The sequence below is a fragment of the Dendrobates tinctorius genome, unplaced genomic scaffold, assembly GCF_039654945.1.
Source record: "Dendrobates tinctorius isolate UK_male_01 unplaced genomic scaffold, ASM3965494v1 ptg000035l, whole genome shotgun sequence".
Classification (NCBI taxonomy): Eukaryota; Metazoa; Chordata; class Amphibia; order Anura; family Dendrobatidae; genus Dendrobates; species Dendrobates tinctorius.
This window is the reverse complement of record NW_027361703.1, coordinates 26,346,651-26,365,008: the sequence shown is the minus strand read 5'-3', so window position 1 is coordinate 26,365,008 and position 18,358 is coordinate 26,346,651. Positions and strand designations below refer to the sequence as shown.

The 18,358-nt window shown below is 48.3% G+C and overlaps 1 protein-coding gene across 2 annotated transcripts in view; it reads left to right on the top strand.

The window, feature by feature from the left end:
- ASZ1 (ankyrin repeat, SAM and basic leucine zipper domain containing 1) overlaps positions 1-18,358 on the top strand; it is a 238,510-nt gene that overhangs the window by 53,507 nt on the left and 166,645 nt on the right. For both annotated transcript variants that reach the window (XM_073573352.1, XM_073573353.1), the window contains exon 4: positions 3,104-3,215. In XM_073573352.1, the coding sequence (XP_073429453.1) occupies positions 3,104-3,215 (112 nt within the window). The remainder of the gene's footprint in view (positions 1-3,103; positions 3,216-18,358) is intronic.

Here is an 18,358-nt window from a genome sequence, read left to right as displayed (position 1 = left end):
TTTATCAGGGTTATTGAGGCCAACATCCTGAAAGCCAGGGGTCTTTCGGATGGGGTAATCCGGACCTTTCAAAAAAGCAGGAAACCGGTAACCAATGCCACATATGGCAAAGTATGGAAGAAGTTCTCTTCCTGGTGTCTCTGATCCCTTCCACCCCAATATTGCTCAGGTCCTAGATTTCCTACAAAAGGGGTTAGAGCTAGGGCTTACTCCAAGCACTCTGAGGGTACAAGTTTCTGCCCTTAGTTCCTTCTGTGACCAGGACCTGGCCGGATACCGTTGGGTCAAGCGATTTATGACCGCTGCTAGCAGAATACGGCCTACACTCCCTAGTCGGGTTCCCCTCTGGGATCTTAATGTAGTGCTCAATAGTCTAACGCAGGCCCCATTCGAACCCCTGCCTATAATTTCATTAAGGATCCTGACACTTAAGACAGTCTTTCTCGTAGCGATCACCACAGCTAGACGAGTAGGGTAATTGCAGGCCCTATCGGTACAAGAGCCATACCTCTCGCTCAACTCAGACAGCATAGTACTGCGCATAGACCCCTCCTTTATGCCCAAGGTGGATTCAGACTTTCATAGGGGTCAGGATATCGTGTTGCCCTCATTTTACCCAAATCCTTCTAATACGAAGGAAGAAAGATTCCACACTTTGGATGTCCGCAGAGTGGTTCTCCATTACCTTGTACTAACCAAGGATTGGAGAATTGACCAGAACCTTTTTATCTAATATTCAGGACGGAATAAGGGAAAGAAGGCGGCAAAAAGCACAATTGCAAACTGGATCAAACAAGACATCTGCTTGGCATAGTCATCAAAAGACCTCTCTCCTCCCGAGTCTCTAAAGGCCCACTCCACTCGATCAGTCGCTACGTCATGGGCAGCGAGAGGGAACGTGTCATCGGAGCAGATATGCAGAGCCGCCACCTGGTCCTCTGTGCACACCTTTACAAGACACTACAGATTAAATTTTGATAGGGATCTAACATTTGGCAGACGCGTTCTGCAAGCCGTGGTCCCTCCCTAAAAAATTAGTGTTTGTATAACTCCAAAGTGACTGTCGTGGAAGGTGACTAGAGAAAATAGAATTAGACTTACCTGTAATTCGGTTTCTAGGAACCTTCCACGACAGCACTAATTTCCCTCTCCATCTAAATACCTTATTGGATGATTCCTGCAATTTGGTGGTAACTATTCATGCTAGTATGTCCAGAAAAAAAACTGGAGGTAGCAGGAAAGGGAGGGTTATTTAACCTCTTTTTGTTTCCTGTCCCCCATTAGGGCGGGGAGACATCCTCCGAGGTGACTGTCGTGGAAGGTTCCTAGAAACCGAATTACCGGTAAGTCTAATTCTATTTTTTTATTTTTTTTAATTGATCGGGTGATTCTGAACGCGACCATACCAAATATGTGTATGTTTGATTTTATTTTTGTTTTATTTTGAATGGGGTGAAAGGGGGGTGATTTAAACTTTTATGGCTAGAAGCTGGCACAACTCGATCACCTCTGCTACATAGAGGCGATGAGTAGCTGAATTACTGATTTGCTATGTGCGCCGACCACTGGGTGGCGCTCACAGCAAGCCGTCACTGACAACCATAGCGGTCTCTAGGAGAACTCCAGTCATGCCGACACACCGGTGACCCGTGATCACGTGATGCAAGTCACCGGTGAGCATATTTCCGACCCGATGGCCAGAAGCGCTTGTTAAATGCTGCTGTCAGCGTTTGACAGCAGCACTTAACTAGTTAATAGCTGCGGGTGGATTACGATTCCACTCGTGGCTATGGCGGGCACATGTCAGCTGTTTAAAACAGCTGACATGTCCCGGAAAAGATGTGGGCTCACAGCAGGAGGAGTATACCGACATCGGCGTAATAGTACATCCGCTGTCAGTAAGGGGTTAAATTACAGATCGTACATTCGATTATATAGACGACATGATCTGTTGCAATTCAAGAAGGTTTTGATGGAATATGCATGGTTATTACTAGATGGAGGCCCGATGCATCTGGAGGGTGGTAATGTCACGATGGGGGCAGGCTTTACAGCGTTGAGAATCTCCCCCCAAGTGCTCACCCACCTATCCACTCTCTTTCCCCATGTGCTGACTTCTCCCGTCTGTGCTCTCTTCTTTGACCTGTCTACCCCATGTGCTATCCCCCTTGTCTGCTGTCTCCCTCCTTCCTATGCTGTGTTCTGCCCTCATGTGCTGTCCCGTTTGAGCTCTCTCCCCCCTGTGTCTGACCGTGTACAGAGCATACCACAGCTCCTGAGCAGGGAAGGAAGCAAAAGACAATACTGACATTACAGCAGGGGATCACAGAGGATTCATTTTGTGATATTTCACTTTTAAACAATCTTTTACCTCACAAAATGAATCCTCTGTGATCTCCTGCTGTAATGTCAGTTTTGTCTTTTTCTTTCTCCCCTGCCCAGGAGATGTGGTATGCTCCGTTCACGGTCAGACACAGACAATTTTTAAAATGAACTTTCGTTCGTGGGAAGACCCCTTTAATGTGACCAGCTTCCTCTGCCTGTAGACACGTCGTGCATCTGCCGCCGGGATCAGCCGAATGATTCACTGTGCCTGCGCGGAATTCGCGCAATGTGACGCAGTGGTACCACGCAAGAGTGTGAGTGATGCGTACGGCGCATAGAGTGTGTGTGTGGTGCGACGGTGTTCCGCTGGTGGTACCGCGCAATAGGTTGGTACCAGCAGCAGTTTCCATATTGAGACACCCATCACTTGGGTGTCCCAATATGGCGGTCAGTGAACTTCGCTTGGAATTCTGGGATACGGTGACATCTGGACAGTACAGGAAATGAAAACATTACAAGGCAATTATATAAATAGATGAAAAGTAGACGTTTTAGTATGAATTCTTGCTGAATGTTCTTAAAGTAAAATATACCTGGCTGAAATCACAGGGCCAATGTCTGATTCATTCTGCCAGTAGTTCAGCTTCCTGGTTCACTTTAAGGCCAAATGGTTGGGGTAAATAAGGGGCTTAGTGATTTATATTATTTGACCAATTATAACTTGTCACTTTGGAGACTGGTATAAAACGCTGTTCTTTCTCCTTTCCTTTTCTGCTAGATACATTTACTGTCCTAATGGCTGCATGTACTGCAAATGCATCTGAGGAACACATCGTGAAATGCGTTGAATTGCTGCTTTCAAGGAATGTAAGCCCAAATGTGTGCTGCAGGTATGGACTTCCAGGCTCTCCATCTATAGAATTGTGTGTATGAGATCTTGCTACTTGGCCGTTTTCCATGATTATTTATGACTGTAAGGAGAATGATCGTACTTGAGTACACTAGGTGGCTAAAACTGCCCATTTGTCAAAGTATTCATCCGTTTGCATACAGACTTGACAACTTACCAGAAGCCAACAATATTGGCAGCAATAAGTGGAATATGGTGGAATTTGTGGGGAAAAGATGTAAAATGCCGTGTGACACTCGTCTGGGAGCTGACGGGTCCCCTTAACCATTAAAGTATATTTAAATGTGGCAGATTTTCTGCTGAAATTTCAGTGTATGGCCTATAAAGACTAATCTTCATTCATTGAGTTTGTGCAAGAAACCTGCCTCTTCTGAATGTATCTGTGCAGCTGGCTTGGATTTGTCTAGAAGTGTGCATCTTTCTGTAGATTTCACACTTTAATTTTCTCTTTCTATTTCTCCTCTTTTCTTATAGCGAGGAAATATTTTTGGATGTATACCACTGTGAAGTATTGTCATAACGAAATGGAGCTAACGTTTCAATATTTTGCCAAGTGTCCGCTCCAGTCCTACACAGACCAAATGTAATTGCTTGCATCTTGTTTGTTAACCAAACTTCCCTTGCTTATTTGTGTTGCTTTGCACATGGCTTTGGGAAGTCTACCTCAAATCATCCTTTCCTCTGTTTGCACGTTCGTTTTACAGTTATTAGTCTTCAAAACCTGTTACAAAGTAAAATGCCTAAATACTTACAATATGGCAGATTGGTCTAAAGCTACAAGGACGAGGCCAAATTGAATTTGTCTAGAACTCACTGCAGTCTATTTATATGGAAACTTGTTCTACTCATTGTTTATTTTTTACTGTAAAATGTGTGATGATTAGTATAATAAAGAAAGAAAACTCTTCACTAGCACTAATAGTTGTAGTCCTGAAAAATTCTGGTAAAAACTGCACAGGTGCCACTCAGTCTGTTCCTTCTGAGGCTGGCATGGAGTGTAATGTGTACAATATTATAATGTGCAGTAGTTATCTGCTACCTATGGCACTCCTGCTATTGCACAACTCATAGAATGCACATGGTGGGACTGGTATCTATGTGCACAGAGAATTCCATGAAGGTGTCTTAACCCCTTCATTGCCTGGCTATTTTCCACTTTTCATTTTCTTTTTTTCTCCCCTACTTTCAAAAGCCAGAACCTTTTTTTTTTTTTTTTTTTTCCATCCACATAGCTTATGAGGGCTTGTTTTTTGCAGGACAAGTTTTACATCATTCATTTTATGATGTGGTGCACTGGAAAGTGGGAAAAAAATTCCAAGTGCGTTAAAATTGCTACAAAAGTGCAGTTCCAGTGCAGTTTTTTAGTTACCATGCTCGCTATAACCGGGCAATATAATTCTCCAGGTCAGTACAAGTACACAGATGCCAAACTCCTGAAATTGTTGTTTTATTCAAGTGGTGAAAATTAACTTCTATACCTTCTAAATAAAAGTCCCGTGACCCATAATCAGGACTGTGTAGGTGGAGTTGGAGTCTGTATAAAATGGACCAACTCCTAAACATACAATAAATTGGGTTCAGTGCAGAATATGTTTCCTCAGTCAAAAGGCTAATACATACAAATATCTTAAATATGTAGGTGAATTCATCCTGATTGAAAGATGGGGGAGTATGCAACTGTCTTTGTGTGCTGCTTTCAGCTGAATTATGGTCATAGACCATGTGGAATTTGAATACACAGCTGAACTCGTTTTCCAGCAATCAATACACAGAGCAACACAGTGCAAAAATTTGAATGACTCAATTGCAAAAATGCCTTTTAGCCCCCAAATATAGGTATATACTGCAGAAATTGTTTTCCCGTATAGTGTAATGGAAAACAATTCCAAGTGAGATGAAATTACAAACCATATGCAATTCCACAATTCTTTTTTTTTTTTTTCTACCATGTCACTAAATGCTAAAACTGACCTGCCATTATGATTCTCCAGGTCAATACGCAGGTACCAAACGTGTATAGGTTCTCTTTTATTTAAGTGGTGAAAACAAAAATCCAAAGTTTGTAAAACGAGAAAAAAAATAGAGCGATTTTCCGAGACCCGTAGTGTCTCCATTTTTTGGATTCGGGAGCTCAGCGCAGGAACCCGCATCAAACACAGAGACACGACCTATGATGTATCCATGTCCTAGGTCGTGAAGGGTAGTTATGGCCAGGGCTGTGGAGTCGGAGTCGGTGCTCATTTTGGTGGAGTTGGAGTCTATAAAATGGACCGACTCCTAAAATATATAATAAATTGGGTACAGTAGTTCAATGCAGAATATGCTGAATATTTTATCATAGGAATTTGGGAAAGTTATGAAATGTCCTATAAATGGCTGTTCTATTCCTGATCTAAGGCTACATTCACACACAGCGTTTTTCCTGCGTTTTTTGAGGATACGTTTTTCAGTTGCAAAAGCAGATCAGCTTTTTAAAAAACCGCATCACCTGAAAGGTTTTTGAGCTCATAGATAATGTTTTCAATAGCAAAAGCAGATTAGAAATCTGCTCTATCTATATATCCATTTATCCATATCTGTCTATCCATATCATATCTGTACCAAAAAGAATGAAAGCCGGATAGCACACTGACTAACACTCCTATTTTTTAGCACCAGTCAGGTACACCTCATAGCTGCCCAAAAGGACGCCCAGGACAGGCATTGCTCGTCTTCAGTAACATCAACTGATAGTTGGAATAAATGGACTGCATTCATCACCACATCTTCTTAAGGTGCAGGCTTTATTTTCAAGTGTAGGGGTGTGAAGTATGAGGTTCTGCAGCAGCTGAGGTGTGCAGTATGAAATTCTGCGGAACAGTATGAGATTCTGCCCCCCCCAGGTTTGATCCTGGCTACGCCCATAGTGTGAATGTAGCCTGAGGATCTAGGCTTTATCTTAGCCGAGATAAGTCATAGTGTGTGTGTGTGTATGTATGTGTGTATGTGTGTATATATATATATATATATATAATAAATATTACAGTACAGACCAAAAGTTTGGACACACCTTCTCAATCAAAGCGTTTTCTTTATTTTCATGACTATTAAAATTGTAGATTCACTCTGAAGGAATCAAAACTATGAACTAACACATGTGGAATTATATAATTAACAAAAAAGTGTGAAACAACTGAAAATACTGTGTGTCTTATATTCTAGGTTCTTCAAAGTAGCCACCTTTTGCTTTGATTTCTGCTTTGCACACTCTTGGCATTCTCTTGATGGGCTTCAAGAGGTAGTCACCGGAAATGGTTTTCACTTCACATGTGTGCCCTGTCAGGTTTAATAAGTGGGATTTCTTGCCTTATAAATGAGGTTGGGACCATCAGTTGTGTTGTGCAGAAGTCTGGTGCATACACAGGTGATAGTCCTACTGAATAGACTGTTAGAATTTGTATTATGGCAAGAAAAAAGCAGCTGAGTAAAGAAAAACGAGTGGCCATCATTACTTTAAGAAATGAAGGTTAGTCAGTCCGAAAAATTGGGAAAACTTTGAAAGTGTCCCCAAGTGCATTGGCAAAAACCATCAAGCGCTACAAAGAAACTGGCTCACATGAGGACCGCCCCAGGAAAGAAAGACCAAGAGTCACCTCTGCTGCGGAGGATAAGTTCATCCTAGTCACCAGTCTCAGAAATCGCAGGTTAACAGCAGCTCAGAATAGAGACCAGGTCAGTGCCACAGAGTTCTAGCAGCAGACTCATCTCTGCAACAACTGTTAAGAGGAGACTTTGTGCAGCAGGCCTTCATGGTAAAATAGCTGCTAGGAAACCACTGCTAAGGACAGGCAACAAGCAGAAGTGACTTGTTTGGGCTAGAGAACACAAGGAATGGCTACCACAGCATCTTGCAGCGGCATGCTATTCCATCCGGTTTGTGTTTAGTTGGACCATCATTTATTTTTCAACAGGACAATGGCCTCAAAAACAACTCCAGGCTGTGTAAGGGCTATTTGACCAAGAAGGAGAGTGATGGGGTGCTACGCCAGATGACCTGGCCTCCACAGTCACCAGACCTGAACCCAATCGAGATGGTTTGGGGTGAGCTGGACCGCAGAGTGAAGGCAAAAGGGCCAACAAGTGCTAAGCATCTCTGGGAACTCCAAGACTGTTGGAAAACCATTTCTGGTGACTACCACTTGAAGCTCATCAAGAGAATGCCAAGAGTGTGCAAAACAGTAATCAAAGCAAAAGGTGAGTGCTTTGAAGAATCTAGAATATAAGACATAATTTCAGTTGTTTCACACTTTAATTATATAATTCCACATGTGTTAATTCATTGTTGTGATGCCTTCAGAATGAATCTACAATTTTCATAGTCAAGAAAATAAAGAAAACTCTTTGAATGAGAAGGTGTGTCCAAACTTTGGTCTGTACCGTACACATGTATACAGTGTATTACATATTTACAATTTATTAGTTTTTTGTGTTCTAAAGTTGTATTCCAATAAATAGATATTATGTTCTATCTAAATATCTTGATTATTGGATCATAGAAATGATTAAATGTCTGATGTTCACATTGTACTATAAATTTTTCACTTAAATATCAGCAATATATGTGGGAGTTGGAATCGGTGTAAGGGAAATTGTGGAGTCGGAGTCGCAGGTTTGGCTTACCGACTCCACAGCCCTGGTTATGGCAGGTAAACTGCATTGCGGCAGTAATAAAGGGGTGAAGTATCTACAATGCAAAAGGAAACTCAGCAAGGTGCTCTTGGAGTATATAATAGGCATATTTTTACACTCCTGGAAGTTTTCAATCCTATTGTTGTGCCTATTATCACTGACCGTAAAGTCAAAGTTCTGTATACTGTATCTGTATACGTTGTGTGAATGATGGATGGAATTACAGTGACCAGAAGCAAAACAGAATCAAAACAATCTTATTTCAGATGTGTATTAACCCCTTCCCGACTAGGTAATTTTCCGTGTTGGCTTTTTTGTTTTCTCCTTCGCCTCATTGGGGGACACAGGTACTGTGGGTGTATGCTACTGCCGCCTGGAGGCTGACACTAAGTGAAAAAAAGAGGTTAGCTCCTCCTCCGCCGTATACATCCTCGCCCCGACTGCGGGCGGAAACCAGTTTTTTGCTTAGTGTCTGTTGGAGGCACACGTCTTTCTGTCTCAAGGCTGACCATTTTTTCTTTTTTTTTTTCTTTTTCCCCATGAAGATAAGACAGGGGCGACGGACCCTATTGAAAGGGCCGATCTCCCCAAACCAACAACGGGCCAGCACGTGCCAGTGTCCGTCCACGTATCTTCTCCCACAACCGGGATTTTTTTCCGGATGTTCCCTTTTTTCACATGAAGATGATAGGGGCGACGGATCCTATTCAAAGGGTCCGATCTCCCCAAACCAACAACGGGCGAGCACGTGCGAGTGTCCCTCCACGTATCCTCTCCCGCACCGTGGGACATGATGCCGGACTTAGCCCTGTCCACCCGAGGGTATTGAAACTCCAGGCTGCACAGAGCGTAGTCCGTGCTGCACCCACTGCCCCACCAATGCTAAGACTGCGGTGGGGCAAGGCAGCGGACGGTCCCTCTCCTCACCCTTTGAAGGGGTTAGATGGAGCTAGGGTGCCTGCACCGTCCTTGTTTCATATGGCCCCCCTACCTGAGATGGACGGAGGTGGATGGCCAGGGAGTTCTGCAGCTGGAGCCCTTGGCCTCTCCCGGGCAACAGCAGAGACGGGCATCTGGCAGCGGCGGGTCCGGTCCCAGCCTTGATTCTGGAGTCCCGCGGTTACGCCCGCCCTGCCCCCTCCCGGGCGGATAGTAAAAATCGAGGCCGCGGCTCCAGCCAGCGCTAGGCCGCGGCCAGAAGTCCCCGGCGTCGCGTCACAGCTGCCCCGCCCCCCATAGCCTGGGCGGACGCCGAAAAAGTTTTAGGTCCCGGCTTCAGGCCGAAGCTAGTCCGCAAAAGGGAAGTACCATCCGGGGTCCTGCCCACAGTGCTGGCACGCAGATAAAGCGACGCCTTGCACGCTGAAGACACAGGACAGGACTGGGGTAAGTGCTGCCCCCTAGACCCACAGAGAGGCTACGCTAACCAAAGCAAAGAGTGCCTTCCCCCGGCGGATGCCTGACAGGTACAGCATGTCAGGAAAAAACTAAGATGCATACGTTGTTATACGCTGTCCGTTTTATCCACGGGCGCAGAGCAAAGTCTGCGAGTCTGAACGCCCTCAGGAGCCCTCCTCTGCGACCGAGCCCCGGAATGGGCGTTATCACTGTCGCAACCTATGGCATCACTTACGAGAGGTTTTGAGTCCCTTCGGGCCTCAGATAGGGGCAGGTACAGTGGCTCGCCTGTCTTAGAGGGGTTATCTACCTCACAGAATCCTCCGGCCTGCAGGGGCCTCTCTCACTCCAGGCAGCCCCGGGGGGAAACGAACCTATACGGTGTCTCCCGGTCCCTCGGCATCCGTGAGCTCTGCTTCTCGCTTCCCGTCACTGGCAGTTGATAGCGAGCAAGGCTCAGACGGGCCCATTGACCCAGATACGCCGGGTGGTCAGGAAACGGTTGACTGTCTCATAGAAGCTGTCAACCACAGGATGAGGATGATTCCAGTCTGGCTTTGGGCCATAAGGTGTCATTTAAGCGAGTCAAGCGTCCCCATAGAGTATTTTGCACTCACCCTGAATTTGAGGACCTAGTGCAGTGACACAAAGAACGGCCGGACAGGCGGTTCTCGGGCCAGAAGGCACTCGAGGCAAAGTATCCTTTTGCCACGAATCTCCGTAAAGAGTGGACGGAATCCCCAACGGTGGGTCCACCTGTGTTACGCTTGGCTACAAAATACTATCCATCCACTGATCGTCTCGTAGAGAACTTGGCTCGCTCAGTGTTTGAGGCATCAGGATCAGCACTCTCTCCCTCGTTAGCAGCAACGTGGGTAGCCAAGGCCATGGGTTTTTGGTCAGAATCATGGAAGAGAGCCTTGTAAGACATAGACCTACCAGCTGAAGAATCAGAAATCACAAATCAGATAGCCATGGCGGGGGACGACGTGATTAATGCATCTTTAGATGCGGTGAACTGCGCGGCACTTGCGGCCGCAAATGCAATCTCCTTTAGGAGAGCGCTGTGGTTAAGTACATCGCGGGCCGATTCAGCCTCAAAGAAGTCCTTGACAGCGCTACCATACCAGTGTGGCCACCTATTCGGAGAGAATTTAAATCAGCTCATCTCCGACTCCACAGGGGGCAAGAGCGGTTTTCTTCCTCAACAAAAGGTCAAACCACCGTTTGTCTCAGGCGCGTTTTCGGGCCTTTTGCAACCTCGGGGCAACTATGGCGGCTAATTTCGCCGTATCAGGGTGCCTCAACAAGGATAGGGACCGACAGGTCTCATATAGAGCCAACCCGTTGGGGAGGATGCGAACTAACCAGTTCAGATCGAGGGGATCCAGGTCCCAAAGATCTTCAGCCAAATGAATCGGGGCATTTGACAGGTGGCACCAGAAAGGTAGGCGGCCGCCTACTCTGGTTTCACCACGCCTGGCTCAATGTCGCACACGACACATGGAGGAGTAAGAGAGCTGGTGTCCACAGGGTACAAGATAAAATCGTCTTGGGGGATACCTGACAAATTCTTTCTATCCCGTCTTCCCAAAGTGGATACCCGGATAAAAGCTCTACTAGGAGCCGTCGATTAGCTCAGCCACAACGGAGTCATCATTCTGGTACCGGAAAATGAGAAGACTCAGGGCTTCTATTCCAATCTGTTTCCAGTCCCCAAAAAGGACGGGACTGTCAGGGCCGTTTTGGATCTAAAGCTCCTGAACAAATTTGTCAGGATCAGGCATTTCCGGATGGAGTCCCTCCGTTCAGTCATCGGCAATGGGGCAGGGAGAGTACTTGAACTTTATCGATATTCAGGACACCTATCTACACAGCCCCATTTTCCCTCATCAAAAGTTTCTTTGCTTCCCAATCAAAGGTCTACATTTTCAGTTTGCAGCGATGCCCTTCGTGCTAGCCACTGCCCCCAGAGTGTTCACAAGGCTCATGGCAGTCCCCATGGCCATCCTGCACTCCTGGGGCATAGTCGTATTCCCCTACTTAGACGACCTCTTAGTCAGGGACCCTTTAAGGCGGGCATGCGAGAAAAGCGTCAGCATCACGCTAGATATTCCTACCCGCTTAGGGTGGTTGATCAATGTAAAGAAGTCATCCCTTGTTCCAGCGCAGAGAATGTCCTTTTTAGGGATGACCTTCGACACTTGCCGAGGGTTCGTAATTCTCCCTCGAGACAAGGCCCTAGCCCTCCGGCAGGGAGTGCGGGTACTGCGCCAACCAGTCCCTCACATCATCCGTTTCTGCATAAGAATTCTAGGAAAAATGGTGGCGGCGATGGAAGCGATCCCGTTCGCCCAGTTCCATCTTCGCCCCCTGCAGCATGCCCTCCTGTCATCCTGGGACAAGAACCCGTTCACGCTCGATCATCGGTGCCAGTTGTCCTCTCAGGTTAGACAGTCACTAGAGAGTGGATGATCAGTTCCTCCCTTCAGGAGAAACCTTTTCCCCCAGATCAGTGGCTGGTGGTCACAACAGACGCCAGCCTCCTCGGCTGGGGGAGCGGTTTTTTGCCACCACACGACCCAAGGGCAGTGGTCACCATAGAAGGCACGTCTCCCGATCAACTCGTTGGAGATACGGGCGATCCGGCTGACTCTGCATCGATTTCATCACCATTCTAGCAGGCTGCCCCGTCCGAATTCACTCGGATGACGCCATGGCGGTGTCTTACATAAATCACCAACGGGGCACCCGCAGCAGGGTATCCATGCTTCGCTGGGCTGAGAGGAACCGCTCGGTGATATCGACAGTCCTCATCCCGGGGGTAGAGAATGAGGCGGCAAACCTCCTCAACCGGCAGGGGCTTGCGTCCGGGGAATGGTCGCTTATACCCAGAGGTTTTTCAGCAGATTTGCCAACGGTGAGGAACCCCGGATGTGGATCTGATGGCCTCCAGGGTGAACGCCAAGGTGTCCGTATTTGTCGCTCGGGCTCGGGACCCGCAGGCAATCGCCGTGGTTCTGCTATGGAATCAGTTTCGCCTCCCATACCGATTTCCCCCGCTGCCACTACTTCTGAGGATTATCAAGAAGATCAAGGCAGAAGGGGTGCCAGTGATTCTGCTGCCCCCAGACTGGCCTTGTTGGGCGTGGTACGCAGATCTAGTGCAGCTGCTTGTCGACGTGCCATGGTGACTGACAGAGCGCCCAGTTCTACTTTCTCAGGAGCGATCTGCCCGAATTTAGGGGCCCTGGGTTTGATGTGGCTGTTGAATCTTAGATTCGGACTCAGGCGGGGTTTGGGCGCAAGGTGGTTGCTACAATGGTTAGCGCCCGGAAGCCTGCCTCGGCATGAAGTTACCACCACACCTGGAAAGTTTTTCTTTGCATGGTGCCGACGCCGTGTTTATTCTCCACTGAGATTCTCTGTCCCTAGCATCTTAGTTTTTGCGCCAGTCTGGCCCAGACTCAGGCTTGGCCCCCAGTTCTCTCAAAGCCGATAACTGTCTCTTATCTGTCCTTTTTCAGCGCAGGATTGCTACCAACCTGCAGGTAAAGACTTTCATCCAGGGGGTCTCCCACTTAGTACCTCCCTATAAGGCACTTAAGGACGCCTTGGACCTTAACCCGGTCCTAAGTGTTCTGCAGGAAGCTCCATTTGAGCCGCTTCAGGATGTCTTTGTCATACCTTTCCTGGAAGGTGGTGTTCCTGGGAGCTATAACATCGATTAGGCGGGTCTCTGAGCTGGCAGCATTAACTTGCCGAGCTCCGTTTCTGACCTTTCGCAAGGACAAGGTGGTTCTTAGACCAGCTCCTCCTTTTTTTTCCTAAAAGTCGTTTCACATTAATGAGGATATTGTCTTGCCCTCTTTATGTCCAGCACCGGTACACCATGTGGAAAAGGCCCTTCATACGTTATACCCAATGAGAGCACTCAGGAGGTACGTGTCGCGGACGACACCCTTTCGTCAGTCAGATGCGCTGTTCGTGCTCCCTGAAGGTCGCAGAAAGGGACTTGCTGCCTCAAAATCGACCATAGCCAGATGGATTCGTTTGGCTATTCAGGAGTCATACCGCAGAAGAAGCGCGCCGATTCCAGCAGGGATCAGAGCACACTCTACTCTGGCAGTGGGCGCTTCGGCACCAGGCGTAGGCGGAACAGGTTTGCAAGGCAGCAACCTGGTCCAGCCTGCACGCGTTTACTAAACATTACAATATCCATACTCCGGCTTCAGCGGATGCGAGCCTGGCTAGAAGGATTCTCCAAGCAGCGGTGGCGCACCTTTAGACAGGAGGTGCACGTACAGTAGCTTGGATCGGTGAGTCAACTTCCCACCCAGGGACTGCTTTAGGACGTCCCACAGTACCTGTGTCCCCCAATGAGGCAAAGGAGAAACATGGATTTTTGTGATAACTCACCGTAAAATCCTTTTCTCCGAGACGCTCATTGGGGGACACAGCACCCACCCTGATAGTCAAGTTGGCTTCTGTTTATTTAAATAATATTCTCTCTGTATGAGATTAGGGTGGTTATTTTCTAGACAGGTTGTTACCTGCATTGATTTTGATGTTGTCTAATTGTTGTTTGATCTCCTACTGCTTTTGTACCAAACTGGTTTCCGCCCGCAGTCGGGGCAAGGGTGTATACGGCGGAGGAGGAGCTAACCTTTTTTTCACTTAGTGTCAGCCTCCAGGCGGCAGTAGCATACACCCACAGTACCTGTGTCCCCCAATGAGCGTCTCGAAGAAAAGGATTTTACGGTGAATTATCACAAAAATCCATGTTTTTCCTCCTTTTCTTCCAATAGCCATAGCTTTTTTACGTTTCCTTCAACTTAGCCGTGTAAAGGCTTGTTTTGTTTTTTTTTTTAACCATAAATTTTTATTGATTTTAATTAGTCATATTTAACAACCGTTTAGCCTCCAATCATTGAACATTGTTGCAAAAATTACCTCAATCATTTTTTGGCCAAATATAATAGTATTTTAACATAACTGAGCATTATGGGAAAGGAAAAGGGAAGGGGGTGATGTCAACAGATTACTGTACCCATTGTGAGGTAGCGCTGTCATCTAGATCCTCGCTTGCTGCCCAATAATCACATCTGGCATAGGTTTTCCATAAAACCATATCGGTCGCTTCGGTTTATTCATCATCATAAACCATCACAGCAACAGAAAGTTCACTTAACAGCATAATCAGCATAGCGTCCATTACAGAGTTTCCCTCTGTTAGCAATGTCCAGCATACACAGGCTCTTCAGCCTCATAATTATCTCACCCACGTCAGGGTTCTCTCATGGCTGTTGCGCCACGCTGCAGACATCCACTCTCTCCTCTGGGACTCTCAGACGCTGGCAGCCATTACACACAGCCACTCCACAGGCTGTTAGCCAGGAGACAACTCTCCTCACGGGACCTTCTGCTCTGGACCAACCAGGTCCCTGCATTCACTCCTTGTGACTCACCCTGGCCACATTATATCGTTCATAGCCTCTCCCACCGGGTCACATGACTCTGACCTCATCACAGGTCCTTCAGGCATTTTCACACTATTACAATAGTGCTTTAAACACACCCCCTGGGTGGGTTTGTAGGTAACCAGGCCTCCCCAACTCTCTAGTTACCTGGAGACTTCTCCCTCATATATTAACGCAGCACCTCAGCAATGTCCTTGCTGATCACACATACATAAGTCTCCATCTCAAAGCCACCCACTTTGAGATACATAACGGCCACTCAACACTCTGCCATTCATCCCTTCTCCTGGGACCTCCACACAGCGCCCCCTAGCGGACACAGTGGTTACTACACCACATACCTCCCCCCTCTGTTCAAACTTGTGGGGTTGAACACACAACATTACATCAGGCTCTCGAGACCGGGCACTCATTACACCTTTCCCCACAGGTCGAGAGAACCTTTTCCATCTGTCATACGGCCTCCTCTCTACGTTCGGCCTCCCCCGCCCCCAGCGGTCAAAATATCGGTCCTGATCTTTGACCCTCCAGTTACAGTCTGTCTGCGTCATCAGACACTGTCTAGTCACCACCTTCGTCTCTCTATTTGATCCGTTCCCTGACCAGCTCCCCGGGTTGGTACGGTCATCCATCTTAATTGAGTCTACTGTCTGGCCTGAGTCTGACCGACTCAGCGTCTCAAAGGAACTAATGTCTCTCAGCCTCGCACGGGCCCGTCAAACTGCCACTCACTGACATTCTTCGAACACCTGCCCTGTTACTTCTTGGTGGAACCCTTCGGGTCCTTACATCTTGTTGGCTTGGAGGCGGCCGCAACCTGGTATTCCGTACTTCGCCGACGGTCCAGCCTCAACTGCTCAGTTTCTTGCAGGTACTCCACTCGATACTCCACGAGCATCCGAAAGTCTCTCAGGCTTTCCACGGAGCCAACCACCATGATGGGAATCCTACCCACTTCACTGGATATCTGGTCTTCATCATCAGGAGGGACCCTCACCACATCGGAGATATTCACTAGGTCCTGCATTACCTTCCCGGATCTTCCAATGATTCTTCCAATCAGAGCTTTGGGTACCGGAACCACACCTTTCCGCAAACCCAGCCAATCCATAGCCTCCTTCACTAACTCTAGGCGTCAAGCAGCCTTCATATTACTCCGCTTGACCAGCTGTTTGGCGTGGAGACATTGTAAATGCATTTCTTTCAGGACAGCCACTCGGGTTGATGTATCTTCTCTGGCTGATATTACCACCAACTGCCGAGTCTCAGGTGCCCAGTGCACCTCACACGCTTTGACAGCCTCTTTGAAAGCCTCATGTACACCTTCCTCCGCACAGGCTTCTTGCATGTCTTCGGGTACCTCAATCACAGACTGGAAGGTCGTGGTCGTGCTTTCTTCCTGACCAGGAGGCTCTGGCTTTACCACGGACACTTCCCTCACTAGAGTTGCCCCTACCGGGTCACTGTCTTCTTCAGTTCTCCGTTCCTCAACTTCACGAGATCTCATCTCTTCCCGACCGTCTGCCAAGACGGGCATCGGCAGCTCTGTTCCACCACCAGTCGGACGCGGCCTCTGTTCATCACTGTCCAAGTTCTTCTCCCGCAGAAGACCACTTACAGTTTCTTTGAGCTCTAAGACCTCTTTCTCGAGCTCCTCAACCCTGTGCTCGGCCCGTTGTCTCAGGACTCTTTCTCGTTTCACATGTTCTTCCATCTCTTCCCTGGGCGTCTTGTTCACGTTTTGCCATGTTGACAGGTGACCTCTGAGCTCAGATATTTCCTTCTCTAGCCCTTCTATTCTGTGCTCTTTCCCTCTCAGAGCCACAATCACCCCCAGAGTCTGAGTCACGCCGATCATCCGAGTCAACCCTCTGGTTACCCTCTGACCGTGTGTCCACTCCAGTCACCTCATCTCCCAGCCCACCATCTGTCTTGTCACGAGACGTCAGGTCCGTCAGTTGGGCAGATGTATTTCTACTTCCGGACAGTTCTACCTCTGACCTGTCCACGTCAGGAGCAGTCACCGTCTCAATATCTGTTAGCCCAACAGTAGAAACATCTCCAACCTCCTGCCATATGTCATCAAGCACGACAAAGTCCCGGCCCCTCTCCAAGGCATAGACTAAGTCACATGGTATCCCACCCCCTTGGCACACACCACCCACGGGCCCCTCAAATATTACCCTGTCTACGGCATAGTTCACTGTGACCCCGTGTTTACAGCGTATCCTGACGTTTTTTTTGGTCAGAGAGAAAACTAGACGAGGTCCTGTCAGTCACCTGACTCTTTGAGCCCAGCCGACCCGAGACTCCTCAGTGCAGCATTACAGTACACACCTGTGGCCCGTCATTATCTGGAGAGTACATGCCGCACTCCTCAAAACTCATACAGACACACTGCGGTTGCCCAGACATACCCACTGAGGCAACCAGTGCTGCCATTTCCTGAACCACCCCAATTTGGGTCACCGCCCCCTCCTGGGACTCCACCCCTTTTTGGGTTACCACCCCAATTTGGGTCACCGCCCCCCTCTGGGACTCCACTTTTTGGGTTACCACCCCACTTTGGGTCACTGCCCCCTTCCAGGACTCCACCCCCTTTTGGGCTACCACCCCTATTTGGGCCACCGCCCCCTTGTCCGTTATACTGGTCTTCTCAGACCACAGTTCACACAACAGTTTGTCTCTTAACGATACCAAACAAGTCCTTGCCGACACCACCACAGCTCCTGCGATCACCGACACCAGTTCCTTCTGGTGCTGCCACAGTTCCTGCTGCTGCCACAGTTCCTGCTGCGCCGTCTTCGTGGACCCGCCAATCCATGGAAGCCGCTTTTCCCCTTCGTAACCCCGCCGAGTTACCGGAAGCCGCTTGTCACCTTCTTGACTCCCACTGAGCCACCGCAGGCTGAGTTGAGAAAAGAAGAAAAAAAAACACCACAAAAAAAACCTCACGTGTCCTGTCTGTGTGCTATTCAGGACGTACCGTCTCCGCCTGAGACGGTCCAACACACAGGGCGCACCGGGTGCTATTCAGGAAGCCAACCCTCCTCCCAGGGTTTCCCAACACACCGGCCTCACCAGGTCCAGGGGCTCGGCGGGTGCTATTCAGGACATCCGTCTCCACCTGAGACTGCCCAACACTCACGCCTTACCAGGTCCAAGGTCATACCACGTGCTCCAGGGAGACGATTCTTTTCCTAGAACCTCCCAACACTGACCCTCCAGGACCTTGCTCACTGAACCCTCCAGGTACACAGTCTTCCCACTGACCCAGGTCAGTACAACACAAACACCTGTCCGTTACCTGTGTCAGCCACACAGGTCCTCGGATACCTCTTCTCCACAGAGGCACCCTATCAATCACCAGTCTCTTTCTCACTGACCCCGGTCAGTACAACACGGTTTTCACGACCGTCACCTGCTGGCCGCGCAGGTTCTCGGACCCCTCTACCGCAGAGGTATCCTAGCAAACACCAGTCTCTGTCTCCTGGGGAAGCGACTGCACTGGACTCACCGATCCGGACAGTGCCTTACTCACTAGGCCGCCCCACAGTTCCAGAACCACAGCCGGGCA